The sequence below is a fragment of the Macaca thibetana genome, chromosome 10 (assembly GCF_024542745.1).
Source record: "Macaca thibetana thibetana isolate TM-01 chromosome 10, ASM2454274v1, whole genome shotgun sequence".
NCBI lineage: Eukaryota > Metazoa > Chordata > Mammalia > Primates > Cercopithecidae > Macaca > Macaca thibetana.
This window is the reverse complement of record NC_065587.1, coordinates 31,045,289-31,060,515: the sequence shown is the minus strand read 5'-3', so window position 1 is coordinate 31,060,515 and position 15,227 is coordinate 31,045,289. Positions and strand designations below refer to the sequence as shown.

The 15,227-nt window shown below is 54.9% G+C and overlaps 2 protein-coding genes across 4 annotated transcripts in view; one reads left to right on the top strand and one right to left on the bottom strand.

Moving 5' to 3' along the window:
* The window catches only part of THAP7 (THAP domain containing 7), a 210,755-nt gene that overhangs the window by 175,401 nt on the left and 20,127 nt on the right, over positions 1-15,227 (top strand). The window lies entirely within an intron of this gene.
* Positions 671-14,619, bottom strand: P2RX6 (purinergic receptor P2X 6). Of its 3 annotated transcripts, none has more exons than XM_050746204.1 (12): positions 14,319-14,619; positions 13,566-13,716; positions 11,602-11,673; positions 6,364-6,439; positions 6,079-6,172; positions 5,916-5,996; positions 5,698-5,839; positions 5,496-5,605; positions 2,084-2,177; positions 1,905-1,970; positions 1,652-1,729; positions 671-1,565 (listed from the first exon to the last, which is right to left on the bottom strand). In XM_050746204.1, exons 1-12 carry the CDS (start codon positions 14,480-14,482, stop codon positions 1,377-1,379), a joined length of 1,317 nt encoding a protein of 438 aa, XP_050602161.1. In that variant the 5' UTR covers positions 14,483-14,619; the 3' UTR covers positions 671-1,376. The 3 variants fall into 3 exon arrangements, with proteins under 3 accessions (XP_050602161.1, XP_050602164.1, XP_050602162.1); XM_050746207.1 differs by having other exon boundaries at positions 14,397-14,616; XM_050746205.1 differs by lacking the exon at positions 1,905-1,970.

The following is a 15,227-nucleotide window of genomic DNA, read 5'->3' as shown; positions in this document are numbered from 1 at the left end:
CCCCGTGGAACCAGGCAATTGTCTCCAATCCACACCAAAGATGCTGGGGCTCTCCAAAGAGTAGGTGCCAGTCCTGGGACCACCCTGAGTCAGGGACACAGGTGGGCCTGGATCCAGGTGCCCAGCTAAGAGGGGAGCCACACACACCAGGCAAGGAGGGTTCCATGACAGGCCTGGGGTCAGGCTCCCCACATCTGCTAGGTGGCAGATCCAGGGAGCAGAGCTGGGGCCCCAAGGAGGCTTCCTAGACAGGGCAGCAGGGTTCAGAGGATGGCATGCGCTTGAGGCCTGCCCGGCACAGGCACACCCACAGGGACACACACGTCCCTGCCGGCACTACCCTGGGGTGCACGCCTATGTGCAGACTGAGGCGACAGCTGTTTCTGAGCTCAGGCCCAGGCTGAGGCTCTCTTGCTGTCTCTGCCCACTCTTCAAGGGCTTTGAGGTGAAAACAATGTGGCCCTCAGGCTCCGACATGGGTGCGCAAGTGTCCAGGCCTGTTCCAGTTACCTTTTAGCCCACCCGGTAGCTGCAGGGCCTCAGTCTTCAGGGGTAGAGTCCCCAAGTCCACCCTGCACTGCCCCACTGGTCTCCCCATGGCTGTGCCATGTCTACCATAGATGCCCCCCAACTTTCCAGTCCTGCCTGTAAGGACTACACAGGAAGAGGGTGGCTTTGCTGGCTTTACTCCACGACTTTCTCCAGCCATGACATCAGCTTTCTCTGGGCCCCAAGGAGAATCAGGTGCATGTGCCCCTCCTTGGATACCCAGGCCTCAGGGGCCACACTCTCCCACCCTAGCCCTTCAGAGCCTAGCTCCCGAGGGACATGGCTCTGGGGACTGAGAGGCAGCAGGGACCCCAGGCATTTTACTGAGGCTCCAGGTGGCAGATGATTCCAGATGTCAGCCCAGCCTCAGCCCCACCCCTGGCCCTCCACAGCATGCCCTCATCACCAGGTACCCACAATGGAAAGCAGCCCCTTGCCTCCCTGGGTTGGACAATTAGAATTCCCTGCCCTGCCCTGGGACCAAGAGGAGAATTCCAGCTGCAAAACCCAGCCAGCCTGAGGGAGATCTCGGTGGTGGTGTTTGGAACCATTCCTTCCAGCCACTCCACCCAGCCTGGGATCAGAGACAGGGCCTCCCTCAAGCAGCTGCGCTCAGACAGCTTCCTAAGTATGACTTCTGTGGCTGACTTCTGTGGTTCCCCGAGGCAGCATCCTGCTAAGGCAGGAGTCAGGGGAGAGACTGTCTGCTGGGGTTCAAGGGTGGAATTCTACCCCTAATCCTCAATCATCTCAAGGATGAGATCCCCAAGCAGGGCCCCACCCTCCCCAACCCCCAACTCTCAACCAGCAGGGAATGGCTACGGGCTTCAGGAATGGGCTGGCAAGTGGGTGTCAGAACTTGGACAGGGCCATCCTGGTGTCTGTGTCTGACTCCCAGCAGCAGTGGCCGTGGGTGCAGGTGCTGAGATCTGTCTAAGGCACTTGGCCAGTTGGGCTTGGGATGCAAGGGCCAGCTCACTCCACACAGAGTTGGCGGTTGCCTTCGGGGCCTTTGCCTGCAGACGAGGACAGCAGGTCAGGGATCCAGCCAACTTCTAAGTGTGGCAGAACCCAGAGTCCAAGCAGAGTGACCTCAGCTCACCTCCTCATACTTTGTCCTCCAGTAGAAATGGGCTTCTCTATCCACATACAGCAGCAGCAGGTCACAGATAAAGGTGACCTGGGAGAGGCAGGGCCAACCCATGTTCCAGCCCCCAAGCCTGCTCTCCTGCCACTTCCCCAGCCTGCACCCCGAGATTCAATGTGCAGGCACCGGAGCCTCCAGCATGCGTTGGACACACCCTGGTCAGCGGCACTCACCGCAGCCTGCAGGTGCCCACAGTGCTTGCACTCACCACGCCCAGCCAAGCTGCCCCGGTGCCCAGTGTAACGGCCATGGGGATGAGCCCGAACTTCCCTGCCTGAGAGAGATCTGAGCTGAACCTCTCAGCCCACGACTGTCGGCCTCATGCCTCCTCCAGCCCTGTCTGCTTTGCCGCCTCCCATCCCCGGCCTGACCCCTACCTGTGCCTACCTGCCCGGTGACGAGGATGTCGAAGCGGATTCCGTAGAGTTTGAGCAGGGTGCGGGCCTCCACACCCGGTTGCTCCCACCAGTAAGTGGCTGTCCTGCGGGCAGGAAAGAGGGCTCTGGTGGCCTGCTTTGCCCATCCACAGGTGGGGCTGGCCCTGCCAGGCCTCTGTCCAACTTATCCATTGACTGTAAACCCCAGCCCAAGCCTGAGTCCTGGGTCTCAGCCCTGTGTCATTGGTGAGAAAACAGAAAAAGCAAACCAAGACCTGTCCCTCAGAAGTTCCCTGCCTGCTGAGGGGATGGGGGACAGAGGAGTCCCTAAACAGACCCAGCAGCGGGGATGTGAAGGAGCAGGCTCAGGGCTGAGGGATTCCAGAGATGGGAACGCACTTTTCCCTGGGAACTGGGGTAGGCTTCCTGGAGGGGACATGAGACTGGGCCTGGAGGAACGTGCACACAAATGGTTTGCCAGCACAGAGCGGGGGGGAGCAGGATGTGGGTGGGAGCCAGCCCCGCATGGTTTCGAAGGGCTCGGGAGGTTGGGGAAGCCAGACCAGACGGGATGCAGTGAGCTGTGTTGAGGGGGCATCATCCCCAGGCCTGGTGGCCGTGTGTGCCTGCCTGCATGACGAGGTGACACTCAGTGGCAGAAGGATCCAATAAATCTGCTTAGAAGACTCAAAGACATGATAATAAATGCAATTTAAGAACCTTGAGGCCAGGTGCGGTGGCTCAGGCCTGTAATCCCAGCACTTTGGGAGGCTGAGGCAGGTGGGTCACCTGAGTTCAGGAGTTCAAGACTAGCCTGACCAACACGGTGAAACCCCATATCTACTAAAAACACAAAAATTAGCTGGGTGTGGTGGCATGCACCTGTAATCACAGCTACTTGGGAGGCTGAAGCAGGAGAATTGCTTGAACCCGGGAGGCAAAGATTGCAGTGAGCTGAGATCAGGCCACTGCACTCCAGTCTGGCACCAACAAGAGCAAAATTTCATCTAAAAAAAAAAAAAAAGCCAGGCATGGTGGCTCATGCCTGTAATCCCAGCACTTTGGGAGGCCGAAGTGTGTGGATCACCTGAGGTCAGAAGTTCGAGACCAGCCTGACCAACATGGCAAAACCCCATCTCTACTAAAAAGACAAAAATTAGCCAGGCATTGTGGCACACACCTGTAATCCCAGCTACTTCGGAGACTGAGACTGCAGAATCACTGGAACCTGGGAGGCAGAAGTTGCAGTGAGCCAAGATCACGCCACTGCACTCCAGCCTAGACGGCAAGAAAGTGAAAACTCCGTCTCAAAAAAAAAAAAATTTAAAAATTAAAAAATAAATAAATAAATAAAGGCCAGGTGTGGTGGCTCATGCCTGTAATCCCAGCACTTTGGGAGGCCGAGGCAGGTGGATCATGAGGTCAAGAGATCGAGACCATCCTGGCCAACATGGTGAAACCCCGTCTCTACTAAAAATACAAAAATCAGCCAGGAATGGTGGCACACACCTGTAGTCCCAGCTACTCGGGAGGCTGAGGCAGGAGAATTGCTTGAATCTGGGAGGTGGAGGTTGCAGTGAGCTGAGATTGCACCACTGCACTACAGCCTGGCAACAGAGCGAGACTCTGTCTCAAAAAAAAAAAAAGGCCAGGTGCAGTGGCTTACACCTATAATCCCAGCATTTTAGGAGGCCGAGGCGGGTGGATCACCTGAGGTCAGGAGTTCGAGACCAACATGGTGAAACTCTATCTCTACAAAAATACAAAAATTAGCCGGGCATGGTGGTGGACGCCTCTAATCCCAGGTACTTGGGAGGCTGAGGCAAGAGAATTGCTTGAACCTGGGAGACAGAGGTTGCAGTGAGCCAAGATCATGCCATTGCACTCCAGCCTGGGTGACAAGAGTGAGACTCCGTCTTTAAAAAAAAAAAATCCTTGAGCGCATCCTAGATTGGAAAGTACAAAGGTTTAGGATCACTGTTGGCACAGCTGGGGAACATTAAGTATTAGATTTATTCTGCCAGCCTGGAAGGTGGGTCACACCTGTAATCTCAATACTTTGAAAGGCTGAGGTGGGAAGCTGATCACTTGAGGCCAGGAGTTCAAGACCAGCCTGGTCAACGTAGTGAGACCCCGTTTCTATACTGTTTTTTAAAAATTAAAAAAGATTTACTCTTGCTAAATGTCTTTCTTTCTTTCTTTTCTTTCTTTCTTTTATGGCATCTCACTCTGTCATCAGACTGGAATGCAGTGGCATGATCATGGCTCACTGCAGCCTCAGTCTTCTGGGCTCAAATGATCCTCCCACCTCAGCCTCCTGAGTAACTGGGACCATAGGCATCTGCCATCAGGCCCAGCTAATTTTAGAAGTATTTTTTGTAGACATAGGGGTCCCCCTATATTGCCCAGGTTGGTCTCAAACTCCTGGGCTCAGGTGATTCTCCCGCCTCAGCCTCCCAAAGTGTTGGGATTACAGGCATGAGCCACTGCACCCAAAGGTCAATTTCTTGAGTGCAACAATAAGACAGTGGCTACATGGGGAAGGTCCCTGTTCTCAGGACAATGTTGAAAAGGGTGAGTGTCCGGATGTCTGCCACCTACTTTCAAACAGTTCCGTTTGAAATCTAAACATACCCAGTTCACTCCAGACAGGGAAAAAGAAAATGTGGCCAGATGGTAACATAAAAACTGGTAAGCCCAGATGAACGTATATGGGTGTTCATGGTACTAATCTTAAGTTTGTCTAGAGTTTTTTAAAAAAATGTTTAGGTAAAAGCTGAAGGGAGGCCAGGCATGGTGGCTTACATCTGTAATCCTAGCCCTTTGGGAGGCTGAGGTGGGTGGATCACCTGAGGTCAGGGGTTTGAGACCAGCCTGGCCAACATCGTGAAAACCCATCTCTACCAAAATATAAAAATTAGCTAGGAGTGGTGGTGGGCGCCTGTAATTCCAGCTACTCGGAGGCTGAGGAAGGAGAATCGGTTGAACCCGGGAAGCGGAGGTTACCGTGAGCCAAGATCGGGCCACTGTACTCCAGCCTGGGTGACAGAATGAGATTCTGTCTTTTAAAAAAAAAAAAAAAAAAAGCTGAAACGAAGAAGGGGATGGTAAAAAGGAAACCCCCCATTGCTGTGGAGGGGAGATACTAGAGGCAGGGTGGGGTGGAGGAGGGGCTGACAGTGAGGAGCCTGAGCTGGGCAGGGGCCCGGGACAGATGGGGTGGAGGGCTCAGGACTTGGGGGAGCAGGATGGAGCCTGTGCTGGAGGATGTGGGGTTGAGAACAGCTCTCTCCTGCTCCTGGGAGCCCCTCGCACACCAGTGGAATATCCAGAGGGCTGGGCCTGGGTGTGGTCTGTCCTGACCGCCACAGGGAGAGGGCGATGGGCACAGCAGCTGGGCACTGGGAGCAGTGGGGCCGCACCTGAAGTTGTAGCTCCTCTCCTGCAGCTGGAAGGAGTAGTGAGTCCGGCAGCCGGAGTCCCCAGTGTCCAGGTCGCAATCCCAGTGAACCCTGATGCCCACAGAGCCACCCTGCACATAGCACACAGCTGTTCCACTGGTGGGTGGGCCCGGGACCCTCTCCCAGAGCCCTCCGGGAACCTTGCCCCCAACTCGGCACCCACCAGCAACGCCAGGTCCTCGAAGTTCCCTCCAGCCTCGGCCACGAGGTCCCCAATGCGGAACACAGGACAGTAGGGGCTGAGTTGTGGTTCATAGCGGCAGTACTTAAAATAGGTGGGGTCCCAGGTCTCCAAGGCATTGGACCTGGCGGGGGTGGAGGAGGTCAGACGAGGTAGGAGACAAGGAGGGTCTTGGGGCAGATGAGACCCACTCTGCTTACTTAGAGAAGTTGAACTTGCTGAAGGTGACCGTGTTTTTGATGAAGAGTGTGAAGTTCTGGGCCTGGGCCAGCAGGGGCCTCCTGCAGGTGGAAGGGAGGTGACAGCCTCTGCCAGGCCTGGGGCCCTGCGCCGGTGGGGGTGGGGGATTGTGGGGACACTTACGAGGGCACAACGCCACTCTCCACTGGGCACCAACTCCAGATCTCACAGGTCCTGTGGGTCCCATTGAACACCACACATTGGCCTGTTTTTACGCCTAGAAAAACAAAAGATGAACTCCAGACCTTCAAATCTCCGCAGGGCTGGGGAAGGCGTCAGCCAAGGGGTTGTTGGCAGAAAGAGAGATGCAGGGACAGAGGCGAATGGGGCCTGCACTCAGGAGCCACCCAGGATCCCAGGCCAGCCCCCACCCTGCTGGGGGCACTGGAAGACAGAGCCCACAGTTACCGTGGCTGTGCGTGCCTCTCTCCCCTTCGGGGCAGTCCTCGTCGACCCAGCAGTTAGCCAGTGGGACGGAGGGGTGCTGAGGTGGGCAAGAGAGCAGTCACCGATGGCACAGGGGATGTCTCCCCTCCACAGCCCAGTCTCAAAGGCAGGGAGGTTCAAGGTGGGAAGGACAGGCCCCCTTCCCACCTTAAACCTCCTCACCACCCTCCCACCAGAGTACCCTGAGTCTGGGGCCACACAGGAAAGCTGGAGGGTGCAAATAAAAGGAGGTGGTCAGAGGAGGGAGCAGAGCAACGCCCTGGCCAGATGAGGGTACAATGCTGTATTTCAAAGACAAAGGGAGACCTCTTTCCTCTTTTTTTAAAAAATTTATTTTTAGTGATGCGGTCTCACTCTGTTGCCCAGACTGGAGTGCAGTGGTACGAACGTGGCTCACTATAGCCTCGCCCTCCTGGGCTTAAGCAATCCTTTCACCTCAGTTTTTCCAGTAGCTGGGACTACAAACACACACCGCTGTGCCTGGCTGATTTTTTAGTTTTTTTTTTTTTTTTTTTGTAGAGATGGAGTCTTGCCATGTTGACCAGGGTGGTTTTAAACTCTTGGCCTCAAGCAATCCTTCTGTCTCAGCCTCCCAGGGTGCTGCGATTAAAGGTGTGAGACAACGTGCCCTGCCCTTCCCTCCTGAGAGTTCTGTCTGTGGTGGACACGGAAGTGATTCTTCCAGGTCTACCTCCTCTGCTCCAATCTGGATGACAGATTAGGGAAGGTGAATATACCTTGGGAGGGTAAGTTTTTGATGCCCGAAATGGGGGCATAACTGACAAAGATCAGGGCCCTAGAGTCAGGGGCTTGGGTATTAAAGCAGGACCCCACACCCTTGCTGAGGGGCCACAGCCTACTCCTTTCTGCTCGCTCTTCTGTAACCTGGGGACATTAATGCCTGCACAGAGGCATAGGACTATGGGGCTCTGGCAGAAGGGGAGGACAGGCGAGCTTTCTGGGGTCCCAGACCCAAGAGAGGAAGGCACCCTTGAGCACCAGGCACTCTCCCAGGCACGGTTCTGCCCCGGCTGAGGATGGACACTGCTGCCCAGGGCACTCAGCTCAGGGGCAGCAGGAGGAACACCAGCACCAGGGGCTCAAGGAAGGCTGAGCGCCTCTGAGAAGCCAGAATGAGGCAGTGGGAATTTCTGAAAGACAGGGCCATCATGATTGGGTGGAGGGTGGAACAGAGCCACATGCTCTGCTTCTTTGTCCCTACCTATGTCCTGTGTCTGCCTCTCCTCTCCACCCCAGCTGGGCTACCGTCTCCTCCAACTAGACCCCACAGTGACTACCAATGGGGCCCCCACGTCTCCCCCTACCCTCATCCACCTATCCCCAGCAGCCCAAGAGGTGCATCCCACAATGTGCAGGAGATTGAGCACCCTGCCTCTGAGCCCATGTGTGGCTCTCTTCTGCTCCTCTCATCAAGTTTAGCTCCTGCCAGGCACGGTGGCTCATGCCTGTAATCCTAGCACTTTGAGAGTCCAAGGCGGGCGGATTGCCTGAGCCCAGGAGTTCGAGACCTGCCTGGGCAACAAAGCAAGACCTCATCGCTACAGGGAAAAAAAAAAAAAAGTTTAACAATTAGCTGGGTATGGTCACTCCCGCATATATAGTCCCAGCAACTCAGAAGGCTGAGGCAGAAAAATTGCTTGTGCCCGAGATGTCAAGGAGGCAGTGAGCTGTGATCACACCACTGCATTCTAGCCTGGGTGACAGAGCAAGACCCTGTCTCAAAAAAAAAAAAAAAAAAAGAAAAGAAAAAAAGAAAACAAACAAAAACAGTTTGGCTCCATAGTGGGGCTTACAGGGGCCCCTGAAATCCTGAACTACCTTCTTCCCACCCCAGTTCAAATATTCACTTCAGCTCCACTCAGTGGCTGATAGCCCTAAAGGCACCTCACCTCACATAGCTCAGCGCCTTTGCCCACCAAGCCCCCTCTGTGTGGACATCCTGCTCCAGCCAAATCCACCTGCTCACCAGCTTCTCCTCACCCTTTTTTAAGATTCTGCTCATCCGGACGTGGTGGCTCATGCCTGTAATCCCAACACTTTGGGAAGCCGAGGTGGGTGGATTACCTGAGGTCAGGAGTTCGAGACCAGCCTGGCCAACATGGCGAAACCCTGTCTCTATTAAAAATACAAAAATTATCCGAGTGTGGTGGCTTGTGCCTGTAGTCCCACCTACTTGGGAGACTGAGGCAGGAGAATTGTTTGAACCCAGGAGGTGGAGGTTGCAGTGAGCCGAGAGTATGCCACTGCACTCCAGCCTGGGTGACAGAGTGAGACTCCATCTCAAAAAAAAAAAAGATTCTGCTCAAGTGCAGCCCTGGGTCCCCCACCTACGGCCTCTGTCCCATCATAGGACCTGCCACCTTGGCTGGGCTGTCCACGCAGGTGGTCCTTGAGGTATGGGAGATGGAGTTTTGTGAATTCAGCATAGCTAGCCCCCTGGCCCAGTGGGGAGGCTCAGCGGTGTCTGCTGAGGGAGGTGACACTAAAGGAGCACGGTGCATGTACGAGAGGGCTCAGGCGCCAGGATCCCGAGAGGAGCTGGCAGAACTCTGGTCTTCTGGGAAAGCCAGGTTGTCAGATCTGATAATGACGACCCAGCCCTGACATTTCATGGGAAGAGCCAGAAGTGTGCTTGCAGACAAAGAGGAATTGCACAGATTCTGAAAAACACAGACCCACGGATCCAGCCAAATTTCAGAGCAGTCTACAAACTGAATATTAAACAGACACCTGAGCATTAAGAAAGGGAAGGACATTGTGTGGGTTCACTAAGAGTAAGCACATCCTGCCGGGTGCAGTGGCTCATGTTGGGAATAGGCCCCCAAAATCTGGTCATAAAGCGGCCCAAAACTGGCCGTAAACAAAATCTCTGCAGCACTGTGACATGTTCCTGATGGCCATGACGCCCACGCTGGAAGGTTGTGGGTTTACCAGAATGAGGGCAAGGAACACCTGGCCCACCCAGGGTGGAAAACCGCGTAAAGGCGTTCTTAAACCACAAAGAATAGCATCAACGATCTGTGCCTTAAGGACATGCTCCTGCTGCAGATAACGCGCCAGAGCTCATCCCTTTATTTTGGTCCATCCTTTTGTTTACCATTAGGAATACTTTTAGTTAATCTATAATCTACAGAAACAATGCTTATCACTGACTTGCTGTCATAAATATGTAGGTAAATCTGTTTAAGGCTCTCAGCTCTGAAGGCTGTGATACCCCTGATTTCCCACTCCACACCTCCGTATTTCTGTATGTGTGTCTAATTTATTTATTTATTTATTTTTTTATTTTTTATTTTTTATTTTTTGAGGCGGAGTCTCGCTCTGTAGCCCGGGCTGGAGTGCAGTGGCCGGATCTCAGCTCACTGCAAGCTCCGCCTCCCAGGTTTACGCCATTCTCCTGCCTCAGCCTCCCGAGTACCTGGGACTACAGGCACCCGCCACCTCGCCCAGCTAGTTTTTTGTATTTTTTAGTAGAGACGGGGTTTCACGGTGTTCGCCAGGATGGTCTCGATCTCCTGACCTCGTGATCCACCCGTCTCGGCCTCCCAAAGTGCTGGGATTACAGGCTTGAGCCACCGCGCCCGGCCATGTGTGTCTAATTTCTCTAGCACTGCTGGGTTAGGGTCTCCCCGACCAAGCTGGTCTCGGCAGGCTCACGCCTGTAATCCCAGCATTTTGGGAGGCCAAGGCGGGCAGATCACCTGAGGCCAGGAGTTCAAGACCAGCCTGGCCAACAAGGTGAAACCCTGTCTGTACTTAAAATACATAAATTAGTTGGGCGTGGTAGTGGGCGCCTGTAATCCCAGCTGCTCAGGAGGCTGAGCAGGAGAATCGCTTGAACCCGAGAGGCGGAGGTTGCAGTGAGCCAAGATCGGGCCATTGAACTCCAGCCTGGGGGACAAGAGCGAGACTCCATCTCAAAAAAAATAAAAAAATAAAAAAAGAGTAAGCAATCCTTTGTGCATATTTCCAACTACAGACATGGGATGTCTCCAGCAACTGTGCTAGGACTAACCACCAGGGCTCAGGGAACAGGTATCTGCACAATGACCCTCCAGCCCAGGAAGCAGGTAAATGTTGGACTTGTTTAAAGAAAGATGTCACTGTGGAAGTAAACTTTCGGGACTGTGTCCTGAGTCTCAATAGTTCAAACAAAATTCACAGCTGGAGAGAATGAGCGTGCTCTGTGACAGATGCAGGATCCCAGGGACATCTCCAGGCAAGGGGTAAAGGTGAAATATCAGGGGGAGAATCAGTATTTCTGGATCAGAAATGAAGAAGAACAAGGTGGGGGACTCTGGCTTGACCATGGTTGATGTAAAAACTATCCAGAAATCAGGGCTCACGCCTGTAATCCCAGCACTTTGGGAGGCCGAGGCAGGCGGATCACGGGGTCAAGAGATCAAGACCATCCTGGCTAACACGGTGAAACCCCGTTTCCACTAAAAATACAAAAAAAAATTATCTGGGCATGGTGGCAGGCGCCTGTAGTACCAGCTACCTGGGAGGCTGAGGCAGGAAAACGGTGTGAACCTGGGAGGTGGAGCTTGCAGTGAGCCAAGATCGCGTCACTGCACTCCAGCCTGGGTGACAAAGCAAGACTCCATCTCAAAAACAAAACAAAAATATCCAGAAATCATAAGCAACCCTGAATTCACCATGAGCAAGAGTGTGCTGTGTTGGCTCACAAAGATGAAAGCTGCTTCAGGACACATTAATAGAGGCTGGGAACACAGAAGGGGAGGTGATATTCCAGCTTGGCTCTTGCTATTAGAACCTCCCTGAGCATGTGCCCAGCTCTGGGTGTCACAATAACAACCTGGAGAGTACCCAGAGGCAGGACCAGGATGGGGAGGGTCTGGGCACCTCACGGGAACTGCTGCTGCCCAGAGCTCGGGGCACTGTCACCCACAGGCTGGGAGGCCTTAAGAAAGTGACTCAACCTCACTGAGCCTCAGTCTTCTCCTCTGAAATGCGGATCACAGGACTTCCTACCAGGCAGGGGATATATGAAGACTAAAAGAAATGATTCACACAAAGATGTAGCCCAGGACCTGGGGGACACTAAGCACATGCTGAGGCTTCAACCACCTGGGAAGGGGAAAGGGAAACACGGGTGGCCACCTGGGGCTGGTGGAGGAACGAGGGGCCTACTGGGAGGATCCTGGGCAAACTCACCTCTGGGCATCTTCCCTGAACTTGGGCTGGCGTCACAAGGAAGTTGGTCACCAAGAAGAACACGTTTTCTCCCTAGGAGGCAAATCTTAAGGTTGGCCTGGATGGGCTCGCATTGACCAGAAAGGCCGGAAGCCGGCAGCCTGGTTTATAAGGGAAGGGATGTTGGCCCCATCAAGTCATTAACCCTGTCCCCCCATAAGGCAGATTGAAGCAGAGATGGGAGGCCGGCAGGGGTTCTGGCCATTTTTGAGACCGGGAAGCCTCGTGCCCATGTCCATCTCTTGAGACAAGTTTCTTTCTCATTTGCTCAACCAAAATTTATTTGTGTGTGTGCGTGTGTCTGTGTGCATTTAGAGACAGGGTTGCACTTAGTCACCCAGGCTGGAGTGCAGTGTTATTATCAGTGCTCACTGCAAACTCTAACTCCTGGGCTCAGGAGATCCTCCTGCCTCAGCCTCCCAAGTAGCTGGGACTATAGGCTCCAGCTACCATGCCTGGCTTCAACCAGAATATTCCAACAGCCTGCTGCTTCTAGTACTGAAGATCTAGGGGAGAGCTGGGCCTGGCACCTGCCCAGGATGGAGAAGAGGTGAGTCTCCCATCCCACACACAGCAGCACTGGCACAGCAAGGGCCAGGGGAGAAGAGGGAAAGCTCTGCCTGTGGTCAAGGACATTGGAAAGAAAGGCTGACCCTCCAGTGCTGCTCGTGAGAGCACTGTGAATTTGAGGAATGTATGCACAGGAAGGGAAGGTGAGGGCTGAGAAGAGGGTGGTGGGAGTGGCAGCCATTAGGATTGGGAGGAATGTGTGGACACCGTCATAGGCAGGGTTGGGGGAATTCCTGAGAGTAGAAGCAGGGGCTGCAGGCTCTGAGGATGCCTAATGTGAAAGTTCAGCCTGGCTGCTGCGGGGTGTGCACTGAGCAGTAGGGAGGAGGCGAGAGGGGCATCTAAGGGCCCTCTAGGAGGCCATAGTCTCATGCAGGCATGGCAAGGGTAGTGGTGAAAAATCTTAGAAGGGACAGGAAGGGGTCGAGGTTGAGTCACGGATCTGGCTGAGGCACTAGTGGATGTCACAGCCATCGTGACTAGTGGATGTCACAGAGGCCATGCCAGGAGAGGGAAATAATTCATCTTTGGACATGTGGGTGTGCACCTGGAAGACAGCTGTGCTCTGGGCAGGTGTTCACTGGGGCTACATACACCCTGGGCATCAGAAGAGCAGAAGTGGAAGTTGAGGCTGGGGATGAGCTGGCTGGAAGGAGGAGGGAAACACAGCCGAGCAGAGGGGAGGAGCAGCACCTGACCACAGTGCCCCAGGTCAGGGAGCAGGGCTACAGGAAGTTCCATGCCCCAGCACCCCACACCACTCTCAAGCTCAAGCCATTAGTCCCGGACACCCCCTTCTTTTGTTGGCAGTCTTTGGAAATGCAGTTTCTCTGGTCTGGCTTCTTTTTTGGGACAGGGGACAGAGTCTCTCTTTGTCTCCCCGGCTGGGGTGCTGTGGAGCCTTCTCGGCTCACTGCAAGCTCCGCCTCCCAGGTTCACACCATTCTCCTGCCTCAGCCTCCCCGAGTAGCTAGGACTACAAGCGCCCGCCACCATGCCCGGCAGATTTTTTGTATTTTTAGTACAGACAGGGTTTCACCGTGTTAGCCAGGATAGTCTCTATCTTCTGACCTCGTGATCCGCCCGCCTCAGCCTCCCAAAGTACCGGCATTACAGGAGTGAGCCACCACACCCAGCCCTGGCCTGGCTTCTTGACCAGCCCCTTTTTCCACCCTGAAACCTCCTACACATCCCTGAAAGCCCTATCCAGGCGCCACTCCTCTGTGAAGGCCTTCCTGAGAACACCCAGCTGTCTCCGGCATCACATGCTTCTCTCTGCATGGCTGCATGGCAGGTGTCCAAGCTGTCAGTGGGCAAAGGACTTGTGCCCCCATCAGCAGCACCAGGGCCCCCACCTGAGGTGGCTTCACGAAGTCAGCCACATCCCACAGCCGGTTTCCAAGTTCCTCGATCTGAGTCACGGAAACCCCTTTGAGTTTGGTGATGACGGAAATCTGGGGGTCAAGATCCCGGTCCTGGTAGCCTTTTTTGGCGAGGAGAGCCCACCTGGGGAACAGAAGTTAGGCAGTGTGGTGTGTCCCCAGGGTGTACTGACAGGGTCGGAGCTGGGCCCTACATGCTCAGTTCTCTCCCCACACCCTACAGGCTCCCAGCCCAACATCGAGGGCCACACCTCCTCTCTGGCCCCACTTCCCACTCCAGACCCCCTGAACGAGACAGAAGCTCCAGCCATGCGTCAGAGAGCCAGTGCCCTCGGACAATCACCTTCCCCAGTCAGCACCCACCCCCAGCCTCACTAGACCCAGCTCCCAGCTTCTAGACTCCCCTGACCCGAGATATAGCTGGTGATCTCTCTGGGGCTACTGCTCCAGCTCTCACAGATGTTAAGGATGATGTCCTGCGCTCCCTGGGTGGGGCTGTGGGGAGGGACTGGGAAGGAGGCAGGTGGGCACACAGGACAAACACACAGCTTGTTCTTGCTCTCCTGTCTTGTATTGCCTACCTCCCCCCAGCCCCTGAACCAATCTGCCCCCTTCCCCTCCAGCCCCTAAACAGCCCAACCCTCAACTTCAACCCAGCAGGACCAAGCCCCACCCCCCACCTCTTCCCCTGCCCCTCCAGCCTGGCCAAAAGCTCTTCTCTCTTACCCTACCACATAGACCACGATCCCAAGCTGCAGCAGCCTCTGCAGGGCGCCCACCCGCCAGTTCCTGGTCATCACATACTTCTCTGTCTTATAATCCAGAAGCCCCCAGCCTGTCGTAGCCCCTGGGGAGCCCATGCTGCCAGCTCCTGCTAGCTGCGGGCACATGAGTCAGCATGGTAGCTGCAGTCACAGCTGAACAGGAGGCAAAGCAGGGCCCGAGCCAGGCCAGGCCAGCGACTGTTAAAGGGACACTTCCACTAAAGCAGGATCCAGCTTCCAACACCCAGCCCTCAGCCCCTAACCCCAGCTGTCCTGCACCTCCCACCCTCCCTACATTCCCTTTGCTGGGACCTGGTGGCACACAGAATACAGCAGCAGCTCTGTCCCTGCCCTCTGGCCTCACTTCCTGGGGTGGGAGTGGAGGTGGTGGGAGGGTGGGGAGAGACAGCTGTTATCAGTGCTGTGAGAGGAGGGCCTGAGCGCAGCAGCAGCAGGGCGGGGAGGGTGTTGAGGAAAGCTTCAGCAAGAAGTGACCTCTAAGCTGACCCTTGCAGATTTCTGAAGTTCGACAAGCAGAAAAAGATGGGGATGGAGGTTCCTGGTGCAGGGAGCAGCGTATGCAAAGGTCAGAGCATGCAAGAGAACTAACAGGCCCAGAGTGAGGCTCTGCGAAGTTCCCCAGGCCCTCCTGAAAAGCTGTCCCCTGCCACCTTCCCCAGTGCAGTGAGGAAAACACAAGTCCTGGAGTCAGGCGTGTTTCCCAGTCCATGAAAGGGGGGCGATGCTGGAACCCCCTAGGGAGGCAGGGAGGATAAATGCCCACAAGGGGCCCAACCCAGTGCATGGCCCGTGGCGCGTGCAGTTTACCCTCTCAGGCGAGGAGCCTCAGCTCAGGCTAGCCACGGTTTCC